The sequence below is a fragment of the Mauremys reevesii genome, linkage group 8 (assembly GCF_016161935.1).
Source record: "Mauremys reevesii isolate NIE-2019 linkage group 8, ASM1616193v1, whole genome shotgun sequence".
In the NCBI taxonomy this organism is placed as follows: domain Eukaryota; kingdom Metazoa; phylum Chordata; order Testudines; family Geoemydidae; genus Mauremys; species Mauremys reevesii.
In genome coordinates this window covers 37,547,911-37,566,668 of record NC_052630.1, presented here as the reverse complement: position 1 = coordinate 37,566,668, position 18,758 = coordinate 37,547,911, and the positions used below count along the sequence as shown (strand labels likewise).

General features: G+C 50.4%; 1 protein-coding gene across 2 annotated transcripts in view; it reads left to right on the top strand.

Moving 5' to 3' along the window:
- The window catches only part of DIAPH1 (diaphanous related formin 1), a 205,218-nt gene that overhangs the window by 170,348 nt on the left and 16,112 nt on the right, over positions 1–18,758 (top strand). For both annotated transcript variants that reach the window (XM_039483243.1, XM_039483244.1), the window contains 5 exons: positions 10,241–10,480; positions 10,642–10,771; positions 12,419–12,543; positions 14,747–14,911; positions 15,094–15,229. In XM_039483243.1, the coding sequence (XP_039339177.1) occupies positions 10,241–10,480; positions 10,642–10,771; positions 12,419–12,543; positions 14,747–14,911; positions 15,094–15,229 (796 nt within the window). The remainder of the gene's footprint in view (positions 1–10,240; positions 10,481–10,641; positions 10,772–12,418; positions 12,544–14,746; positions 14,912–15,093; positions 15,230–18,758) is intronic.

Below are 18,758 nucleotides of genomic sequence, written 5' to 3'. Positions count from 1 at the left end.
CTGGTTCTAACCAGACTTATGACTACCCCATTCGAGCCGCTAGCAACCTGCTCGCTGCTATACCTGTCCTGGAAGACAGCTTTCCTCGTAGCCATTACATCGGCCAGACGAGTCTCCAAGCTTCGGGCTCTCACGGTGGACCCACCGTATACTGTGTTTCACAAGGACAAGGTGCAGTTGCGACCACATCCGGCCTTCCTCCCTAAAGTGGTATCGGCCTTTCATAACAACCAGGATATCTTCCTTCTGGTCTTCTTCCCAAAGCCACACTCATCACGACGGGAGCAACAATTGCACTCCCGGGACGTCCGTAGAACGCTCGCATTTTATATCGAGCGGACAAAGCCCTTTCGTAAAACGCCCCAACTCTTCGTCGCAGTGGCAGACCAAATGAAGGGCCTACCTGTCTCCTCCCAGAGGATTTCATCTTGGGTGACATCGTGCATCCGTACCTGCTGTGACTTGGCTCATGTTCCATCGAGCCACCTCACCGCACATTCTGCCAGGGCTCATGCTTCATCTGCTGCCATCCTGGCTCATGTTACCCATCCAGGAGATATGTCGTGCAGTTACCTGGTCCTCGGTCCACACCTTTGCCTCACATTACGCACTGGTTCAACAGTCCAGAGATGATGCAGCCTTTGGCTCAGCAGTTTTGCATTCTGCAACATCTCACTCCGACCCCACCGCCTAGGTAAGGCTTGGGAATCACCTAATTGGAATCTATATGAGCAAGCACTCGAAGAAGAAAAGACGGTTACTCGCCTTTGTAACTGTTGTTCTTAGAGATGTGTTGCTCATATCCATTCCAAACCCGCCCTCCTTCCCCTCTGTCGGAGTAGCCGGCAAGAAGGAACTGAAGGGCCGTTGGGTCGGCAGGGGTATATATTCGGTGCCATGGCAGCGCCACTCTAGGGGGCGACCCAGCCGACCCACCGAGTGTTGCTAGGGTAAAAATCTTCCGACGAACATGCACGCGGCGCGCACACACCTAATTGGAATGGATATGAGCAACACATCTCTAAGAACAACAGTTACAAAGGTGAGTAACCGTCTTTTCTCGAGGTCTCTTCCAGCCCTACATGTCTATGATTCTGTGCTGTCTCCAGGGGCTACAACAGTGTATACCAGTTACCAGCCAGCCTTCACAAAACAAAATACATTTATTCTTAGGGCACTGTCCCACTGGGCAATTCCTAGCATTACAGAGAATATAAAAAAACAGTAAAAAGGGTTAGCTCTCCTGGTTGCAAGTTTGTCAGGCTTCAGATCAAGAACTAGAACAAGCTTGGGACAGTCCAGCTGTTTCTTCTTTGAGTGCTTGCTCATATCGATTCTAATTAGGTGTGTGCGCACCACGTGCACGTTCGTCGGAAGATTTTTACCCTAGCAACACTCAGTGGGTCGGCTGGGTCGCCCCCTGGAGTGTCGCCGCTATAGTGCCGAATATATACCCCTGCCGACCCAACGGCCCTTCAGTTCCTTCTTACCACCCGTGTCGGTCGTTGGAACAGTGGAGCATGGCTTAGCTGACCTCCACTTCCCTAGTTACTCGTAGTTCTCTCATTAATTCTTGTGTATATAGTTCAGATTTATATAGTTGTAGTTAACTTTATTAGTTTGTAGTGTAGTTAGTGTATATAGTTCAGAGGGGTTCGGGGATTATCCCCTTCCCCGCACCCGGTGCCGGGGCCTATGCCTGGTTCACCGGGTTTCAAACCATGCTCGGCCTACCACAAGCCGATGCCGACAAGAGGAGCACGACTCCTGTCTTAAGTGCCTTGGGGAATCTCACCTAACAGATCAGTGCCGCATTTGTAAGGCCTTTAAGCCGAGAACAAAAAAGGAGCGGGACTTTCGTCTCAAGCAGCTCCTGATGGAGGCAGCTCTTACTCCTCCGCCCTGGGCACCGAGCGCTGGACAGTCTTCAACAAGCACTCCCTTGGCACCGGATCGCGCCGGTACCGCCAAGGCCTCTCGGCACCGGCCGTTGCCGGCACCGTCGTCCGCTCGGCACCGATCCCTCTCCCCGAGGGCGAAGGGGCACAAGACTCCTGCTGCATCCGAGCCGCCTGCTCCGCAGCCTGAGCGCTATACTAAGTCGGCCCGCCCGGCACTGATACCTGCCGTGGCACCGACAATATCAGCACTGTCGATTCCAGCCACGCAAGAGCCATCGAGTCCAGTGCCTGAAAGCTCCCCGGTGCGAGCCATGGTTGAGCTCACTATTCCCTCCACGCCGGAGACATTTTCCACGGCGAGGGAGTTGATTGCAATGATGGAGCCTGCGCTGCCTCAACACCCAGCACCGCCGGTGCGGGTTATACAGTCGATTGGCAAGCCTGCCTTGATCAGACCACCCTCCGTCGGCACCGAAGAGCGGCACCGTTCACGGTCGCGGTCCCGCAGACGTTCTCGGTCCCGTCGCCGATCCAGGTCCCGACGCCGCTCGCAGTCCCGGCACCGTTCTCCATTTCGGTACCGGTCATACTCGCGGCACCGGTCAGCGTCCTGTTCGCCGGCCCGGTACACTCGGCACCGATCCAGCTCCCGGCACCGTTCCAGGCACCGTGACTCCCGTAGCCACTCCCTACGTCAAGCCTCGAGATCTCGGTCGACCTCCCGGCACCGCTCCAGTCGCAGGTCCCATTCTCGCTCCCGGTACCGGTATGCCTCCCGGTACCGATCCCCGGTGCCGCTTCGAGAGACGTCAGCTAGAGAGGGAGACTCTGCCCAGGGCTTTTCAGCTCCTCTATGGCCATCCCGACATGCATCAGTGTCGTCCCACACGGGCAGTTCATACGCGCAGGACCGTGATTCAGATGTGCCCACCAGAGTCTTCCAGGAGCACCAGGCCCAGGACCCTGGCCCCCATCAGTGGTCATTCTGGACACCTTGGGCGTACCTGTGATCCCATCTCGCTCTGTTCCGTCAGAGCACCGGGTGCCAGAAGCGACAGTTAGCCGTCCCCCTCCGACCGGTACGGAGGAAGCCCCGGTTCAGCCACCGGACTCCCAGATCCCACCGGAACAGGAGGTCGTCCAGGAGCACGAGCCAACACAGGACCCTCTTGTCCCCGGCCTTTCTTCTTCCTCCTCCCCAGATGAGGTGGTGGCAGGAACATCCTCCTCGGGCTCTCCTCCAATCGACTTGAGGGCCTATCAGGACCTCCTGAGACGGGTGGCACTCAATATGAACCTCCAAGTGGAGGAAGTCTCGGAGATAGAGGATTCAGTTGTAGACGTTCTGTCGGCTGACGCCCCCACTAGAGTGGCCCTACCATTTATTCGGACGATCCAAGCCAATGCGGATACCATCTGGCAGTCTCCAGCCTCTATCCCGCCCACAGCCAGGGGAGTCGAACGCAAGTACATGGTACCCTCCAGGGGGTATGAGTACCTATATGTACATCCTCCCCCCTGCTCCCGTGTCGTCTAGTCCGTCAATGAGAGGGAACGCCATGGCCAGCAGGCACCAGCCCCTAAATCGAAGGAGGCTAGGCGAATGGACTTACTGGGCCGTAAGGTGTACTCGGCAGGGACCCTGCAACTCCGCATAGCAAACCAGCAAGCCCTGCTTAGCTGCTACAATTACAACACCTGGGCGGTGGTGGGCAAATTTACGGAGTTGGTTCCTCAAGAGTTTGCTGCCTCCTGGAAGAAGGGAAGAAAGTGGCGAGAACTTCCCTCCAGGCCTCATTGGATGCAGCTGACTCCGCTGCCAGGACTCTGGCCTCGGGTGTTGCCATGAGGCGTATTTCATGGCTCCAGGTGTCGGGCCTTCCCCCAGAGCTGCAGCATACTATACAGGACTTGCCCTTCGATGGCAAAGGCTTGTTCTCCGAAAAAACTGACCCTAGGCTGCAAAGCCTAAAGGACAGCAGGGTCACTATGCGCTCTCTCGGCATGCACATGCCGGTGACTCAGCGCCGACCTTTCCGTCCCCAGCCTCACCTCCCTTACCCTGCGCCTAGACAAAGACAGGACTTTGCCAGCAGGCGTGGCCGAGGCAGTCGTAGGCATCAGTCAGGACCCCAAAGAGACCAAAAATCAGGGTCCCTCTAAACCACCAAAGGGGCCAAAGCCTAACTTTTGAAGGCACGCCCGAGGACGGCTTACCAGTTATTACCCAGGATCCGTTCCCTCCCTTTTACAACCGCCTCCAGTTTATTTTGCCTCCCACCCTCCATCCTCGTCCCTGTTTAGGGACCCCTCTCTCGAGCAATTCCTCTTGCAAGAGGAGCGGATGCTCCTCGCCATCGGAGCTATAGAGGAGGTACCAAAGGACGAACGGGGCAAGGGATTCTACTCCCACTATTTCCTAATCCCCAAGGCGAAGGGAGGTCTCAGACCTATCCTAGACCTGCGGGAACTCAACAAGTTCATGATAAAGCTGAAGTTCCGCATGGTATCCCTGGGGACCATCATCCCATCCTTGGATCCCGGAGACTGGTATGCTGCCCTCGATATGATGGACGCGTATTTTCACGTTGCCATTTATCCTCCACACAGAAGGTACCTCCGGTTTGTGGCCAGCCGTCAACATTTCCAGTTTACGGTCCTTCCGTTTGGCCTCTCTACAGCCCCAAGAGTATTCACAAAGTGCATGGCTGTAGTCGCCGCCTCCCTCCGCCGCCGTCGGATACACGTTTTTCCGTATCTAGACGATTGGTTCATTTGAGGGACCTCCGAGGCCCAAGTTACCCGTCATGTGGGCATCGTCAAGGACCTATTCCTGCGTCTAGGTCTGATGATCAATATAGAGAAATCCACTCTGATTCCCACACAGAGAATAGACTTCATTGGGGCCATCCTGGACTCCAATCTCGCCAGAGCCTGCTTACCTCAGCCTTGGCTTCAGGCGATGGTAACAATTATACAAGGTCTACGGAACTTCCCGACAACTTCGGCTCGCACTTGCCGAGGTCTCCTGGGTCACATGGCTGCCTGCAAGTTTGTAACCAAACATGCCAGACTTCGCCTCCGTCCACTCCAATCGTGGCTCACCTCGGTGTACCACCCGAGCAGAGACAGCATAGACATGATCGTCACGATCCCCCCGAGCATCCTAGGCTCCCTCGACTGGTGGTCGACGCCCTCCCTGGTGTGTGCAGGGATACCGTTCCATCCGCCTCAGCCTTCTATGTCCCTGACGACGGACGCCTCATCTCTCGGCTGGGGTGCTCACCTCGGTCATCTTCGCACGCAAGGCCTTTGGTCAGCTCAGGAGTGTCCAAGAGCTGAGAGCAGTCCGCCTTGCGTGCCAGGCGTTCCAACAGCATTTACAAGGCCGATGTGTCTCAGTGTTCACAGACAACACAATGACCAGGTATTACATAAACAAACAGGGAGGGGCACGGTCCTCCCCCATTTGTCAGGAAGCCATCCTGCTCTGGGACTTCTGCATAGCCCACTCGATAGACCTGGTAGCGTCCTTTCTCCCAGGAGTTCAGAACACTCTGGCGGATCGCCTCAGCAGATCCTTCCTCTCTCACGAGTGGTCAATTCATCGGGACGTTATCCATTCCATTTTCCGGAAGTGGGGATTTCCCCGCATAGACCTCTTCGCTTCTCGCGAGAACAGGAAGTGCCAGACGTTCTGCTCATTCCAAGGCCTCTCTCCGGGCTCGATCTCGGACGCTTTCTGATGCCGTGGACAAGCCATCTGCTGTACGCTTTTCCACCGTTCCCGCTGGTTCACAGGGTCCTGCTAAAACTACGCAGGGACAGAGCACACCTGATCATGATCGCTCCAGCGTGGCCCAGGCAGCACTGGTACACCATGTTGCTAGACCTGTCGATAGCCAACCCGATTCCCCTGCCTCTTCGCCCAGACCTCATAACGCAGGATCACGGCAGACTTCACCACCCAGACCTGCAATCCCTGCACCTCACAGCATGGCTGCTGCGTGGTTAAACTGATCTGAGTTACGTTGCTCTGCCTCGGTACAGCAGGTACTCCTGGGTAGTAGGAAACCTTCCACTCGGTTAAACATATCTGACCAAGTGGAAGCATTTCTCCTGCTGGTGCGAAACACATAATGTTACTCCCTCCGAGGTCCCGATCCATTCCATCTTGGACTACCTCTGGTCTCTCAAACAGTAGGGCCTGGCGGTATCATCATTGAGGGTGCACTTGGCAGCCATCTCTACCTTCCACCCAGGGGAGAGTGGCCCCTCCGTATTCTCGCACCCTATGGTTTCTAGGTTCCTCAAGGGCTTGGAGCGCTTAGACGCGCAAGTTTGCCACCCCGCCCAAACCTGGGACCTCAACCTGGTTCTAACCAGACTTATGACTGCCCCATTCAAGCCACTGGCAACCTGCTCGCTGCTATACCTGTCCTGGAAGACAGTTTTCCTCGTAGCCATTACATCGGCCAGACGAGTCTCTGGGCTTAGGGCTCTCACGGTGGACCCACCGTATACTGTATTTCACAAGGACAAGGTGCAGTTGCGACCCTAAGGTGGTGTCAGCCTTTCATATCAACCAGGATATCTTCCTTCCGGTCTTCTTTCTGAAGCCACACTCATCGCGAAGGGAGCAATAATTGCACTCCCTAGACGTCTGTAGGGCGCTCGCATTTTATATCGAGCGGACAAAGCCCTTTCGTAAAATGTCCCAACTCTTCGTCGCAGTGGCAGACCGAACGAAGGGCCTACCTGTCTCCTTCCAGAGGATTTCATCTTGGGTGACGTCGTGCATCCGCACCTGCTGTGACTTGGCCCATGTTCCATCGAGCCACCTCACTGCACATTCTACCAGGGCTCAGGCTTCTTCTGCTGCCTTTCTGGCCCACCTACCCATACAGAAAATCTGTCATGCCTTTGCCTCACATTATGCACTGGTCCAACAGTCCAGAGATGATGCAGCCTTTGGCTCAGCAGTTTTGCATTCTGCAACATCTCACTCCGACCCCACCGCCTAGGTAAGGCTTGGGAATCACCTAATTGGAATCGATATGAGCAAGCACTCGAAGAAGAAAAGACGGTTACTCACCTTTGTAACTGTTGTTCTTCTAGATGTGTTGCTCGTATCCATTCCAAACCCGCCCTCCTTCCCCTCTGTCGGAGTAGCCGGCAAGAAGGAACTGAAGGGCCGTTGGGTCGGCAGGGGTATATATTCGGCGCCATGGCAGCGCCACTCCAGGGGGCGACCCAGCCGACCCACTGAGTGTTGCTAGGGTAAAAATCTTCCGACGAACATGCACGCGGTGCGCACACACCTAATTGGAATGGATATGAGCAACACATCTCGAAGAACAACAGTTACAAAGGTGAGTAACCGTGTTTTCTTTCTAGCATTTGGGCCTTTGATCTCTGATCTCCTGTATCTCCAGCCAATGCCCCTCTCCTCAGGACAAAGCTTCAAAAGCCTGGGTTTTTGTATAAGCACTATTGTTGAATTTGTAAAAAGCATCCTCAGGGATTCCCCAGGAAACCCACGTAACACTTACTGTTGCAAAAGTCCAAGCCTGTCTGGCATGTTTCAGTATAGTCATTGAACACTTACACTTCCCAGGTCTCTCATCTGTTACAGCTGACGTTTTGTTTTCCATCTGTCACCCTGCCGTGCTTGCACCAGCCTGCGGCTTCCTCTTGCTCTGCAGCTTTCCCCACAGGAAAGTTAATTAGATCACAGTACATGCTCCTTTATGGAGCCAACCAGCAGCAGGTAGGAAAGCAAGAAACAAGGGTCCAGGGAGTGGAGGAGACACAATTGTAGGCTGGAGAACAGTGCAGCAGCTGAAACCTGAGGAGCTGGGGAGATAAGCTGCTGAAGCCAGCGACCAATACCTTCTCTTTCCTGGCACATATGGGGAAGAGGAGATTCTGAGCTGGGTTGCCTTGGCCAGGATCACAGGAGCTAACACCCAAAGAGTACAATCAGCGTGCCCAGAGAACAGTAACAAAACTCATCCTGGAAAATAATCATCACATTTTTACATCAGTAAGAATTTTCAACTGAGTCATAGCTGGGTGGTTTTTGTGGGGCTGGGAGGATGAGAACAAAGGATACGGATATTTCATGGGAGTAGAATAATTATTGTTGCCTTGGAATTTAGGGGTCTCCCTTGCAGCATCTGGTCCCACTGTGCTGCCTACAGGTAAAATGTCCCCAGTCTTCAATATCCCACCAGCATCAGCAACTGCAGTCTAGTGTTCAGTCTGGGCGCCACCTTCAGTCCAGTAGTTCAGTAAGTAAACTCAGGGGCCCATCACAGTGTCTACCAGTTACCAGCATCAGCCAGTTTCTTCAGCCACATTTTATTCCCAGGGTGAAACCTGGTCGTGAAGTACCAATGGAAACCCCAGACCAATCATAATTTCTTTCCTTCCTTCCAGTCTAGTTCACTGACTTGACCACAGCCAAGCCTGTCCTCCACCCAAGGGGTAGGATATCTAATTTCTCAGACACATGGTTCTAATCCTTTCCCACCCCCATTTTCTGTTGTAGAAAGCAAGACAAGAATTGGATTACAGAATCCTAATAATCTTGGTTGGGGCTCATTAGCTGTGATATTTGGGCATTCTTGTGCTTATGAAAGAACTACCTGTGCTCTTACCAGAGTTTCCAGAAGGAAATTCTGAGCCAGTCGCTTCACCTAGTGGCATGAATGTGGGAACCTTAGACAGTCTTAGATGCTTTGAGTCATATATTCAAATAGAAGCATTTCCATGTGGTCTTATAGTAAGGATGTGACGTCTCAGGTATGGCCTGGTCTTGTCATTTTGGAGCGTTTATTGTTCTTGATGAAACCTGGGTTATCTTTTTCTATAAAGTACATTTAGTCCCTCGAATGAGGAGTTCCACATTGGATGGTAATTCTGACATTGCTCATCCTTTGGTGAAACTATTTCCAAAGGGTCTTTTGCCTGTATACCCACCAATCTGTAAGTCACCTAGTGTTCAGGATTTGAACTTGACCCTCCCTAGACTCATGGATGATCTGCTTGAGTCAATTCCTGACCAAGATAATGTAAATTTCATCCCAGGCCATTTCCCTTCTGAACTTCTTTCCAAGCCCACAAGCTGGCCATGAAGCAACTAAAGGGCCAGTACTAAACAGTTTAATAAATCGCCTGGTTATCATAAGAAGGGAAGAAGACAAAAGCAACAAGCAGTCTTCGATCAGTAACGCTCTACATTCAGCTATGTTATGTTAGATGGGGGTTCAAGTGTCAAGGAACTGTGGGTGCTTCAATGGCCTGCTTCTTTGAGACTAAGACTACCATGAAGATCCTGTGTCATGGTTATGTTTGGGTGTAGTCTCTTGAGATTGGATCCAGATTTGATGTTCACCTTAGGAGGCCAGCACTTCGGTCTCTGTTTAGATACACGCTTCTGAGTAACCCTGTTGCAGGTTTATTGCTACTACATCCCAAATCAGATGTTAGACTCTGATTTGGGAAAACAGCCCTATTCAGGAAAGCACTAAAGCACAGCCTTCGTGTGCTTGAAGCCAGCAGGACTTCAGAGCCTATTTTCATGCTTTCTGGAATTGGGGCCTTAGAGTAGGAATCTGCAATGGCAATTGTATGCAAGGGAAGGGCAGTTTACCTGCCAGTAATTGAAGTTCTCCATGTGTATTTGCTTGCCCATTTTCCCCTCATCTTTGTGATCTAGAATTAGATTTTGCATACATCAAGGGTCGGCAACCTTTCAGAAGTTGTGTGCCGAGTCTTCATTTAATCACTCTAATTTAAGGTTTTGCGTGCCAGTAATACATTTAAATGTTTTTAGGCTCTTTCTATAAGTCTATAATATATAACTAAACTATTGTTGTATGTAAAGTAAATAAGGTTTTTTAAATGTTTAAGAAGCTTCATTTAAAATTGAATTAAAATGCAGCGCCCCCCCCCCCCCCCCCCGATGGTGGCCAGGACCCGTGCAGTGTGAGTGCCACTGAAAATCAGCTCGCGTGCCGCCTTTGGTTGCCTACCCCTGGCATACATGGAGTGGAACTGAGTATGGTTAGGCATGTGGGCATTACAGCCTCAATTAAAAAAAATCTAACATACCTCATGTTTGACTGAGTGTCCGTGTGTGTATCTTCTGTGGTTAGTTGCTCTTAAATGATTCTGGGACTTGCAAGGTGTAGCACACAACTCCTAGAGAGTGGATCTGCAAAGAGCTACTGTCACTGGTCAGTAGGCTGCCTTTTCTGTCCCCTTCCCTTCTCAGAGCATCTTGTTTTCTCTTCCCCCTGTGTGACACTGTTCCTGTCCCCTTCCCTTCTCAGATTAGCTCGGTTTCCCGCCTGCGGCCCCGCCTCAACGCCATCCTTTTCAAGCTGCAATTTAATGAGCAGGTGGAGAACATCAAGCCTGAAATTGTCTCCGTAACAGCAGCCTGTGAGGAAGTGCGTAAAAGTAAGAGCTTTTCCAGCCTGCTGGAGATAACCCTACTGGTGGGCAACTTCATGAATGCAGGCTCCAGGAATGCTGGTGCCTTTGGCTTCAACATTAGCTTCCTCTGCAAGGTGAGTGTTTTTTCCATGAGCAGGTCAGGGAATTGCTTCCTCTGTGTTTATCACGCAGGGAAACCTCCAGACATCTGTGCTTGGGACAGCAAACCATTGTTTGCTGGTTTCAAGTATTCTCTGTGCTGTCCCGTTCTCATAGCCAGTTTTCTCATTACCAGCTCCGAGACACAAAGTCCACTGATCAGAAGTTAACATTGCTGCACTTCCTGGCTGAGCGGTGTGAGCAGCAGTATCCTGACATAATGAAGTTCCCTGATGAGCTCATCCACGTGGAGAAAGCCAGTCGAGGTATTTGTTATTGTAGTGTGGGTAGAGTGTTACAGAAGGTGATGTCAGAATAGGTGAAAGGTGGTGCAGGGTTCCATGGGGGGTGTTGATCTTGTTTTGGGAGAATGTAGGGTTGTCTCTGTGAATGGGTGGGAATGGGAGATTGGATCTTGAGCATGTGGAACAAAGACTGTTTTTGCTTCTATGTAAATGGATGTTAGGCCAAGAGGTTGCTGTTGAAGCTAGTTCCCAATGGTATGTGGTTTTGTGAGTATGGTAAAAAGAAGACCTCTCTGGACTGAGTAGTAGGGCTGTGCTGTGCTGTGTAGGGTAGTGAGGGAAGCTCCCTGTACTCCCAGGCGTCTGTCCTTCCACTTGTTATATCTATTGTTTGTTCTGTATGGAAGGCTGGCTGTGTTGAGTCAGTGTCCAAGGAGGATGGAAAGAGGAGAGCAGCAGGATGCAGACTGCAGATGTATCCTTCCTTCAGAGAGCAAGAATGGAAGCTCTCAGCAGGCTGCCTGGGGTCCTGCCCCCCCACCCCCCCGTCCAATTCTGCATTCCCTAACCAGCCTCTCAGTGTCTCTCTTTCATTAGTACTGATCACATATTCCTTTTCAGCCCTCAAGCTCTCTTCTGACACACACACGCAATAGAAATTCTAATATAAACACACACAGAGTTTCTCAAGTGCACTGTGCTTCCTGGGGAAGGGGGCAAAGGTGGTTTTATGCTATCTTTGTAGATCCCCAATCCTCGTTTAGCCTGAGGGCTGCTACAAGTTGCACCAAGCTATCTGTGACCCAAAGAAACTGTTCTGGCAGCCAGAAATCACTGAATCACAGAGGATCTCCTAGGCCAGGGGCTGCAAAGGAAAATGGTGTAGAACCTCTAGGCTGGGGGAAGTCACAGGCAGCCTGTGCATGGCCCCTTTGGTGTTACAAGAATGGCACAAAGGCAGCATAGTGAGACTGGAATCTTGCCCATCATCCCTTGCTTGTGCCCAGTTGGAAAGGGGAAGAGGAATGAGTGGAATGCTGGAGACATCATCCATCTGCTGGGTGTAGAAAACAAGTCAGCTTTGCCCTCCACCTGAGCTGATACCATCCATAAGTAGATAGGGCCCTATCTACGGTGTGAACTGCTGCCAAGGACCCCAGGGAGCTTCGGTCTTGTCTGCACTGACACAGCACCATTGTACTAGTGGAGCTTGCCTTGCTTTGAACTGGGTTAAGCTGCACCAGTGTAAATGGTTAGAGCCCTGATACAAAATTTGTATCTGCATCCAATCCGCAAACATGGCCCGTGTCCTGCAGATATCCACAGATTTGCAGGGCTTTATAAATAGTGCCTTTTCTCTGCATGGGTGCAGTTACAGTGGTGTTTAAAATCCCATTGTAGACAAGACCTTGATTTTGATGTGTATGTTGGGAATATCGTACAGACGCTCACCGGGTTACACAAGACCCGACTTACACAAATTCGCACTTACGGAAGAAGTTCCATAAGCCAGAAATAGGATTTCCGAGTTGCAGAAATTTTTGCGTAACATACGGGTATACGTTTCCGACGTAAACAAAATTCGAGTTATGCAAGACTTTCCAGAACGGAATGATTGCGTAAGTCGGGAGGGGGCGTCTGTACTCCATCTTTGTCTATCTCTTTCAGTCTCCGCTGAGAATTTACAGAAGAATTTGGATCAGATGAAGAAACAGATTTCAGACCTGCAGCATGATGTTGAGAATTTCCCCGCTGCCACAGACGAGAAGGACAAATTTGTGGAAAAAATGACCATATCCTTTACCCCTAAGAAAGAGGGCACATGCTAGGACAGAAGGGATCTCCAGTGCACTGCAAGGTTGTGTGGAGCTAGCACATGGGTATGTCCTGTGCAAGAAGACATCTCTGACATGGTGTTGGGGCAAGGCGTGTTCATGCATGACTGAAGGGATCCCTGGTTCATTGTTTTGACACCCTATGCCATCAGCAGGGGAATCTCCACTTACTTCCAGGTCCTTGGATGCTGTGTGCAAGGCAATCCCTGGTACTTGTCTGGATGCCAAAAATGCTTGGTACTTTGCAAGTTTGCTGGAAGTTGGTCTGCAGGTATGTGCCACAGACAGCAGGATTCTCTGTGCACCATATGGTGACAGTTGGAATGCAGGGTGGACCTTTACTGAGGGCAATACTTGGTATGCTACATTGTCTTGGGGAGTTGCTACCACAGGCAAGGGAATTCCAGTGTTCTGTGAGATGGGAGTTGGTACTTGGTATCTGCCATGAGTCAGAGTATTCACATGCTACTGGCCGGGGACAAAACTGGGATGTAGATATGCTGTATTTGCATGTGTTTTGGGGACAAAAGCGCTCAGATGCAGGCACATTGCAGGGTGATGGTCCGGCTGACAGGTAGCTCTGGCTGAGGGGATTCTGGTGAGTTGCATGGATTTGGGATTCGGGTGTTTTGACTCCCACTGTACTGTGGTGGAGTGACACTCTGTACCTCAGGAGAACTCCCAGCACCCCCACGTTCATCCTTGTAAAATGACTGTGTGGTATCCAATGCAAAGTTTGTCATGTCGGGTGTCATCAGAAGGCTCATAATACAGTGAGCATTGTTGTTATAGTGATGTCATAGTAATTGTTACAGTAACAGTATAGATTATAATTTCATTTACATAGTTATGAGGCTGAAAATATATCCTTATGCCTTAAAACAAGCCCAGGCTAAAACTTTCCAAGAGCAGAGAGGCAGTTCAAACCTTATCAGGGCATGTATGGGACAAACCCAGCCCAGCCTCACAGGAACAAAGGGCACTGGCCTAGGCAGCAACAAAAGGATCTGTTGGAGTCTTGAGTGAGTCATCCCCCTTCCTTTCATCAGTTTGGGACTACAATGAGGTAATGCTCACCTGACTCTGAAATGGGGGGGGGGAGCAAAGCCAAGGGGGAGGAAAGGACATGATAAAAGGGAGAGACGTTTGCCATGTTCTTCCTCTCTCTTCCATCTACATCTACAGACACCACACCAAGCGACTGAAGCGCTGATCAAAGTGGAGAGCCTGGCTGAAGGGCAACCAGCCAGCCTGTGGTGAGAAGCATCTAAGTTTGTAAGGACATTAAAAGTGTTAAGATCAGCTTAGAGTGCATTTTGCTTTTGTTTCATTTGACTAAATATGGCTTGTTATGCTTTGACTTATAATCTCTTAAAATCTATCTTTCATAGTTAATAAATCTGTTGGTTTATTCTACCTGAAGCAGTGCGTTTGGTTTGAAGCGTGTCAGAGTCTCCTCTTGGGATAACAAGCCTGGTGCATATCAATTTCTTTATTAAATTGATGAACTCATATAAGCTTGCAGTGTCCAGCGGGCATAACTGGACACTGCAAGATGGAGGTTCCTAGGGTTGTGTCTGGGACCGGAGATACTGGCTCATGTCATTTGGTTGCACAATCCAAGGAGCAGCTTATATGCCAGAGGCTGTGCGTGAACAGCCCAGGAGAGGGGGTTCTCACAGAAGAGCAGGGTAAGGCTGGCTCCCAGAGTCAAGGATTGGAGTGACCTAGCAGATCACTGGTCCAGATAACACCAGAGGGGAATGTCACAGGTAGTATGGGCCATACAGAAGGAGCAGCACTGGTGCACTATAAGGTCTCCCTTTGTAAGGGGATCCCTGGTAGGAGTGTGCCGTGGGAAGTCCAGTGCATGCCATGCATATTCACACCTAGCCCTTCCCCCTCTCCTCCCCCCCCCCCCCTTTAACTTAAGACACTGAACCCTGGACCGCTTGAGCAGAGGATACTGGGGTCCATCCAGTTGAGAATGCTGGGGATCACTGCAGTTAGAGGGGAAGCTCTTTATGCTGTCAGAGGAATTTTGCAAGCTGGAGAAGAGCCCATTGGTTAACCAGATAATTCTGGTGCATGCACACGCTATCCCTCACCCCTGGTGTTTCCACAAAGCAGCTGATTGTAATCCTTGACTCCCAGATTTCACATCTTTGTGAAGGATGCTCAGGAGCAGTATGAAAAGCTGCGAATGATGCACTCAAACATGGAGAACCTTTTTAAGGAGATGGGCCAGTACTTCCTGTTTGACCCCAAGAAAATATCCGTTGAGGAGTTCTTCATGGATCTGCACAACTTCAGGAACATGTTTCTGGTGAGCAAGGGATCCTTTCCTCATCGTACCACTTAATTCAGACCACTCCATCCTGTGCACCCAGCCCTGGCGTGAACTTTTCTCATCCTTTCCCACTTGGAAAATAACTCTGTACAGTTACACCCTGCTCAGACCTTTGCACTATCAGTCACTTCCCAAATAGCTGTTTTTTTCATTTGCAGCAAGCTGCCAAGGAGAATCAGAAGCGGCGTGAGACAGAGGAGAAGATGCGCCGAGCTAAACTGGCCAAGGAGAAAGCTGAGAAGGAAAGACTGGAGAAGCAGCAGAAGAGAGAGCAGCTGATAGACATGAATGCAGGTACTAGAGGCAGTATGGTGATAAGTGAGGGGCAGCAGAGGTTCTGGTATGAATGCAAAGCTTTTGCAATATTGTGGGTTGTAAGGTGCGAGAGAAGAGGGAAGTGGCTTTGGGCCCCTGGTTGGGGTCTCAGTGATGGAGACAGCTCAACACATGGAGAGGTCCTCTGACTAGACATAGTGAATATTTCTGTGTGACTGCCTTGGCTTCCAGCAGCAGCACAGAGCATTAGACTTTGGTGTTGGGTTTATTCTGATTTATACATCCCCATAGCATTGCAGAGTTCTTCACAGACCAAAGAGAGTGAGCTGAGGAGCTTACCACCTATGTAAAATTTGGCAAATTACGTGGCACAGGGAGAGGCATTGAATGAAAGGAGAGGGAATTCCTGTATTCCTACCTTGTGCAGTCTCTCCCCTTGGTCTCTTGGGACAGCTGGTAGTTAAAGGAAGAAGAGCTCTGCTCTCTCTCATCTTCTTGGACCTCAGACAAGCACGTTCGTCCTGAGGAGGCCTCATTGCAGGTCATCCTGGACTATTTACTGCACTTAAAGCTCCAAGGCGTGTTGCTGTCCTCGGTCAAGGTGCACTTGGCGGCTATTTCTGTGTTCCACCTTCTGCTTCAAGTCAGGTCTGTCTTCGCCCATCCCATGATGGCGCAATTCCTGAAAGGTCTAGAGCACCTGTACCCACACATCCGAGACCCAGTTCTCCCATGGGACCTGAATCTGGGGCTCTCGAAGCTCATGGGCCCTCCTTTTGAACCCCTAGCTTCCTGCTCCCTCCTGCTCCTTTCCTGGAAGGTCTCCTTCCTGATCGCCATATCATTGGCTCGGCGGGTGTCCGAGATCAGAGCGCTCATGTCAGAGCTACCCTATACAGGCTTCTACAAGGACCAGGTCTAGCTGCGCTCACATCTGGCTTTTCTGCCCAAGCTTGTGTCCCAGTTCCACACGGGCCAGGACATCTACTTACTGGTCCTCTGTCCAAAGCCTCACACGTCAGATGAGGAGCACAGGCTGCATATGCTTGGATGCTGGCCTTCTACATCGATAGAACATGGCCATTCCGTAAGTCGACGCAGTTGTTTGTTGCTGTCGCAGACAGGATGAATGGCTGCCCGGTCTCAGCCCAGAGAATTTCGTCTTGGATCACAGCGTGCATCCGCCAGTGCTACCAGCTGGCAAAAGTGGTCCCGCCAGTGATTGTGACAGCTTATTCCACTAGAGCACAGGTGTCTTGGGCAGCCTTCCTGGCACAGGTGCCAAATCAAGAGATCTGTCGGGCCGCCACCTGCCCTCCTTACCCCTCTGTTGGAGTTATCGGCAAGAAGGAACTGAGAGAGTGTGGGCCGGCAGCGCCTAATATACCGCGGCATGGGCGTGGCACGCTAGAGGGCATTACAGCTGGCCCTATAGGTACCGCTAAGGCAAAAATTTCTGGCCACACATGTGGACGCGCGCACACGTAGAATGGAATGGACATGAGCAACACATCTCAAAGAACAACAGTTGCGAAAGGTAGGTAACCTTAACATGTCCCTTTTGTTGAAGCCACAAATCCTGTTGGCTGCCTTTGTTACCAGTGAAAAGAGAGTCCCCACCTTTGTAGTAATATGCTAAAATTGAATCCTCAAGTCTGTTTCATTGGTGCTTGATCTAGTTTCTTGTCCCACTGTGTAATACACTAGGTATATCACCAGCTATCTCCTTGACCCTCTGCTAGATGATCTGTTACCTGAGGATATTAATGAGACGTCTGATTACAGGGTTGTTGGCATATGTTGCTAGGCCAGGCACAGCCCTGGAAAGCCCAGCGCCTGAGATGCAGTTGAGTGATGCTCTATGCAGTGGCCATATGCTGTTCACAGTGATCTTCTCATTCTTAACCCGTTTGTCACCCCATCTGCAAACCTTTATGCCATACCAACGGTGGCCAGTCTGTGAACCAAGGGGCTCATGCAAGGTTTTCTGTTAAGTGCTCTAGTCCAAGAAATAACTTCCCTCTCTAGGAGCTGTCCCACAGCAGGGGCTTCCTCATTAACAGGCATAGTCTGCTCAGTGCTACTAGACACATTCCTTTGTTACAACATATGGACTCAGTTACTGCACTTTTCCATTGATTTCCTGCCTCTCACTTAATTTCCTGAAACTTATCCCCTCCTTCTGCCTGTGGGAACTTGTGTGCAGTAAAATGCCCCACAGGCTCACGCGCATTCCTTCCCAGCCCCAGTTTCTTGGGCTCTTCAAGCAAGCAAGCCCTGTTACAGAGCTCTTATTGATCACTGTGAACTCTCACTGCTGCTCTACTGAAGACATGAATTCATAAGACGGTGAGATCTCAGGGTGGCTTTCCCCAGACAAATTTGCCAGCCCTCTAAGCGCATGTTTGATGACTTCCAGGGTTAATTGTGCCCCAGCTCTCATCAGAGAGGGATCCTCACCCCACCTCAGCATCTTCCCAGCTCAGTCTTTTGTTTACTTTTTGCCAACTGTTTCATTTGTAACGCTGTCATGCTCTCTCCTCCTCCTTTCTCTCCCTCTCTCCCTCTCACCCTCCAAAGAAGCTGGGCTGTTTGAGCTCCTGTATTCGAGGGGGAACAGTGATGGGCAGCAGGCTGCTCTTTGTTTTTCTGGGTTGCTACGTTTCTTTCCTGAACGTTTTCTCATGCAGTCCCATGGGCTCCCCAGAGAAGCTGTGTGCCGGTGTTTCCCTCTAGGTCAGTGGTTCCCAAACTGGGGTTCGAGAACCTCTGGGGGTTCGTGAAATGTTACAGGGGTTCTCAGGAAAAAATTCCCTAATGGTGGACAGAGCTGTCCCTAGGGACCGTGGGCAGCACAGGGCTAGCAGCCTGGAGCCCCTGGACTTCCAAGAGTTAAGAGGATCAAAGCAAGCATATCTATCACACTGAGGAGATTTAAACTTCAAGACTCCTTATAAGAAATGGAAAGGGAGGTGGATATTTTTTGCTGTTTTTAAAATTAAATAAGCAGCTAGTATTGTTTTTTAAATTATTATGATGAACAAGTTTAAACTTCGTTGTAACATGCGTTGTTTGTCTGGACTGCTCAAGACCTGAATGCTTGTGTAGGAGGAACTCTTTGAGTTGGCCTCTTAAATACCTTCATGCTGTTTCACATCTGATACTCCTTGATGAAACATAGGAGCCTTGTCTTATAATAGGCTTATTCAAAGTGATACAAGCTACGAAAGTGAGATCTTGGAAGAGTGTTGCCATTTTCATTATGTAATAAAAATACTGTAATGATAAATAAGAACATAAGAATGGCCCTACTGGGTCAGACCAAGGGTCCATTTAGCCCAGTATCCTGTCTTCCGACAGTGGTCAGTGCCAGGCGCCCCAGAGGGAATGAACAGAACAGGTAATCATCAAGCGATCCATCCCCTTTCGCTCATTCCCAGCTTCTGGCAAACAGGGGCCAGGGACACTTAATAATAAATAGTGTGTAATAAGCATGTCATAAAAACAAATTTTATATTTCCAAGATCACTGCTTTTATAATTTATAC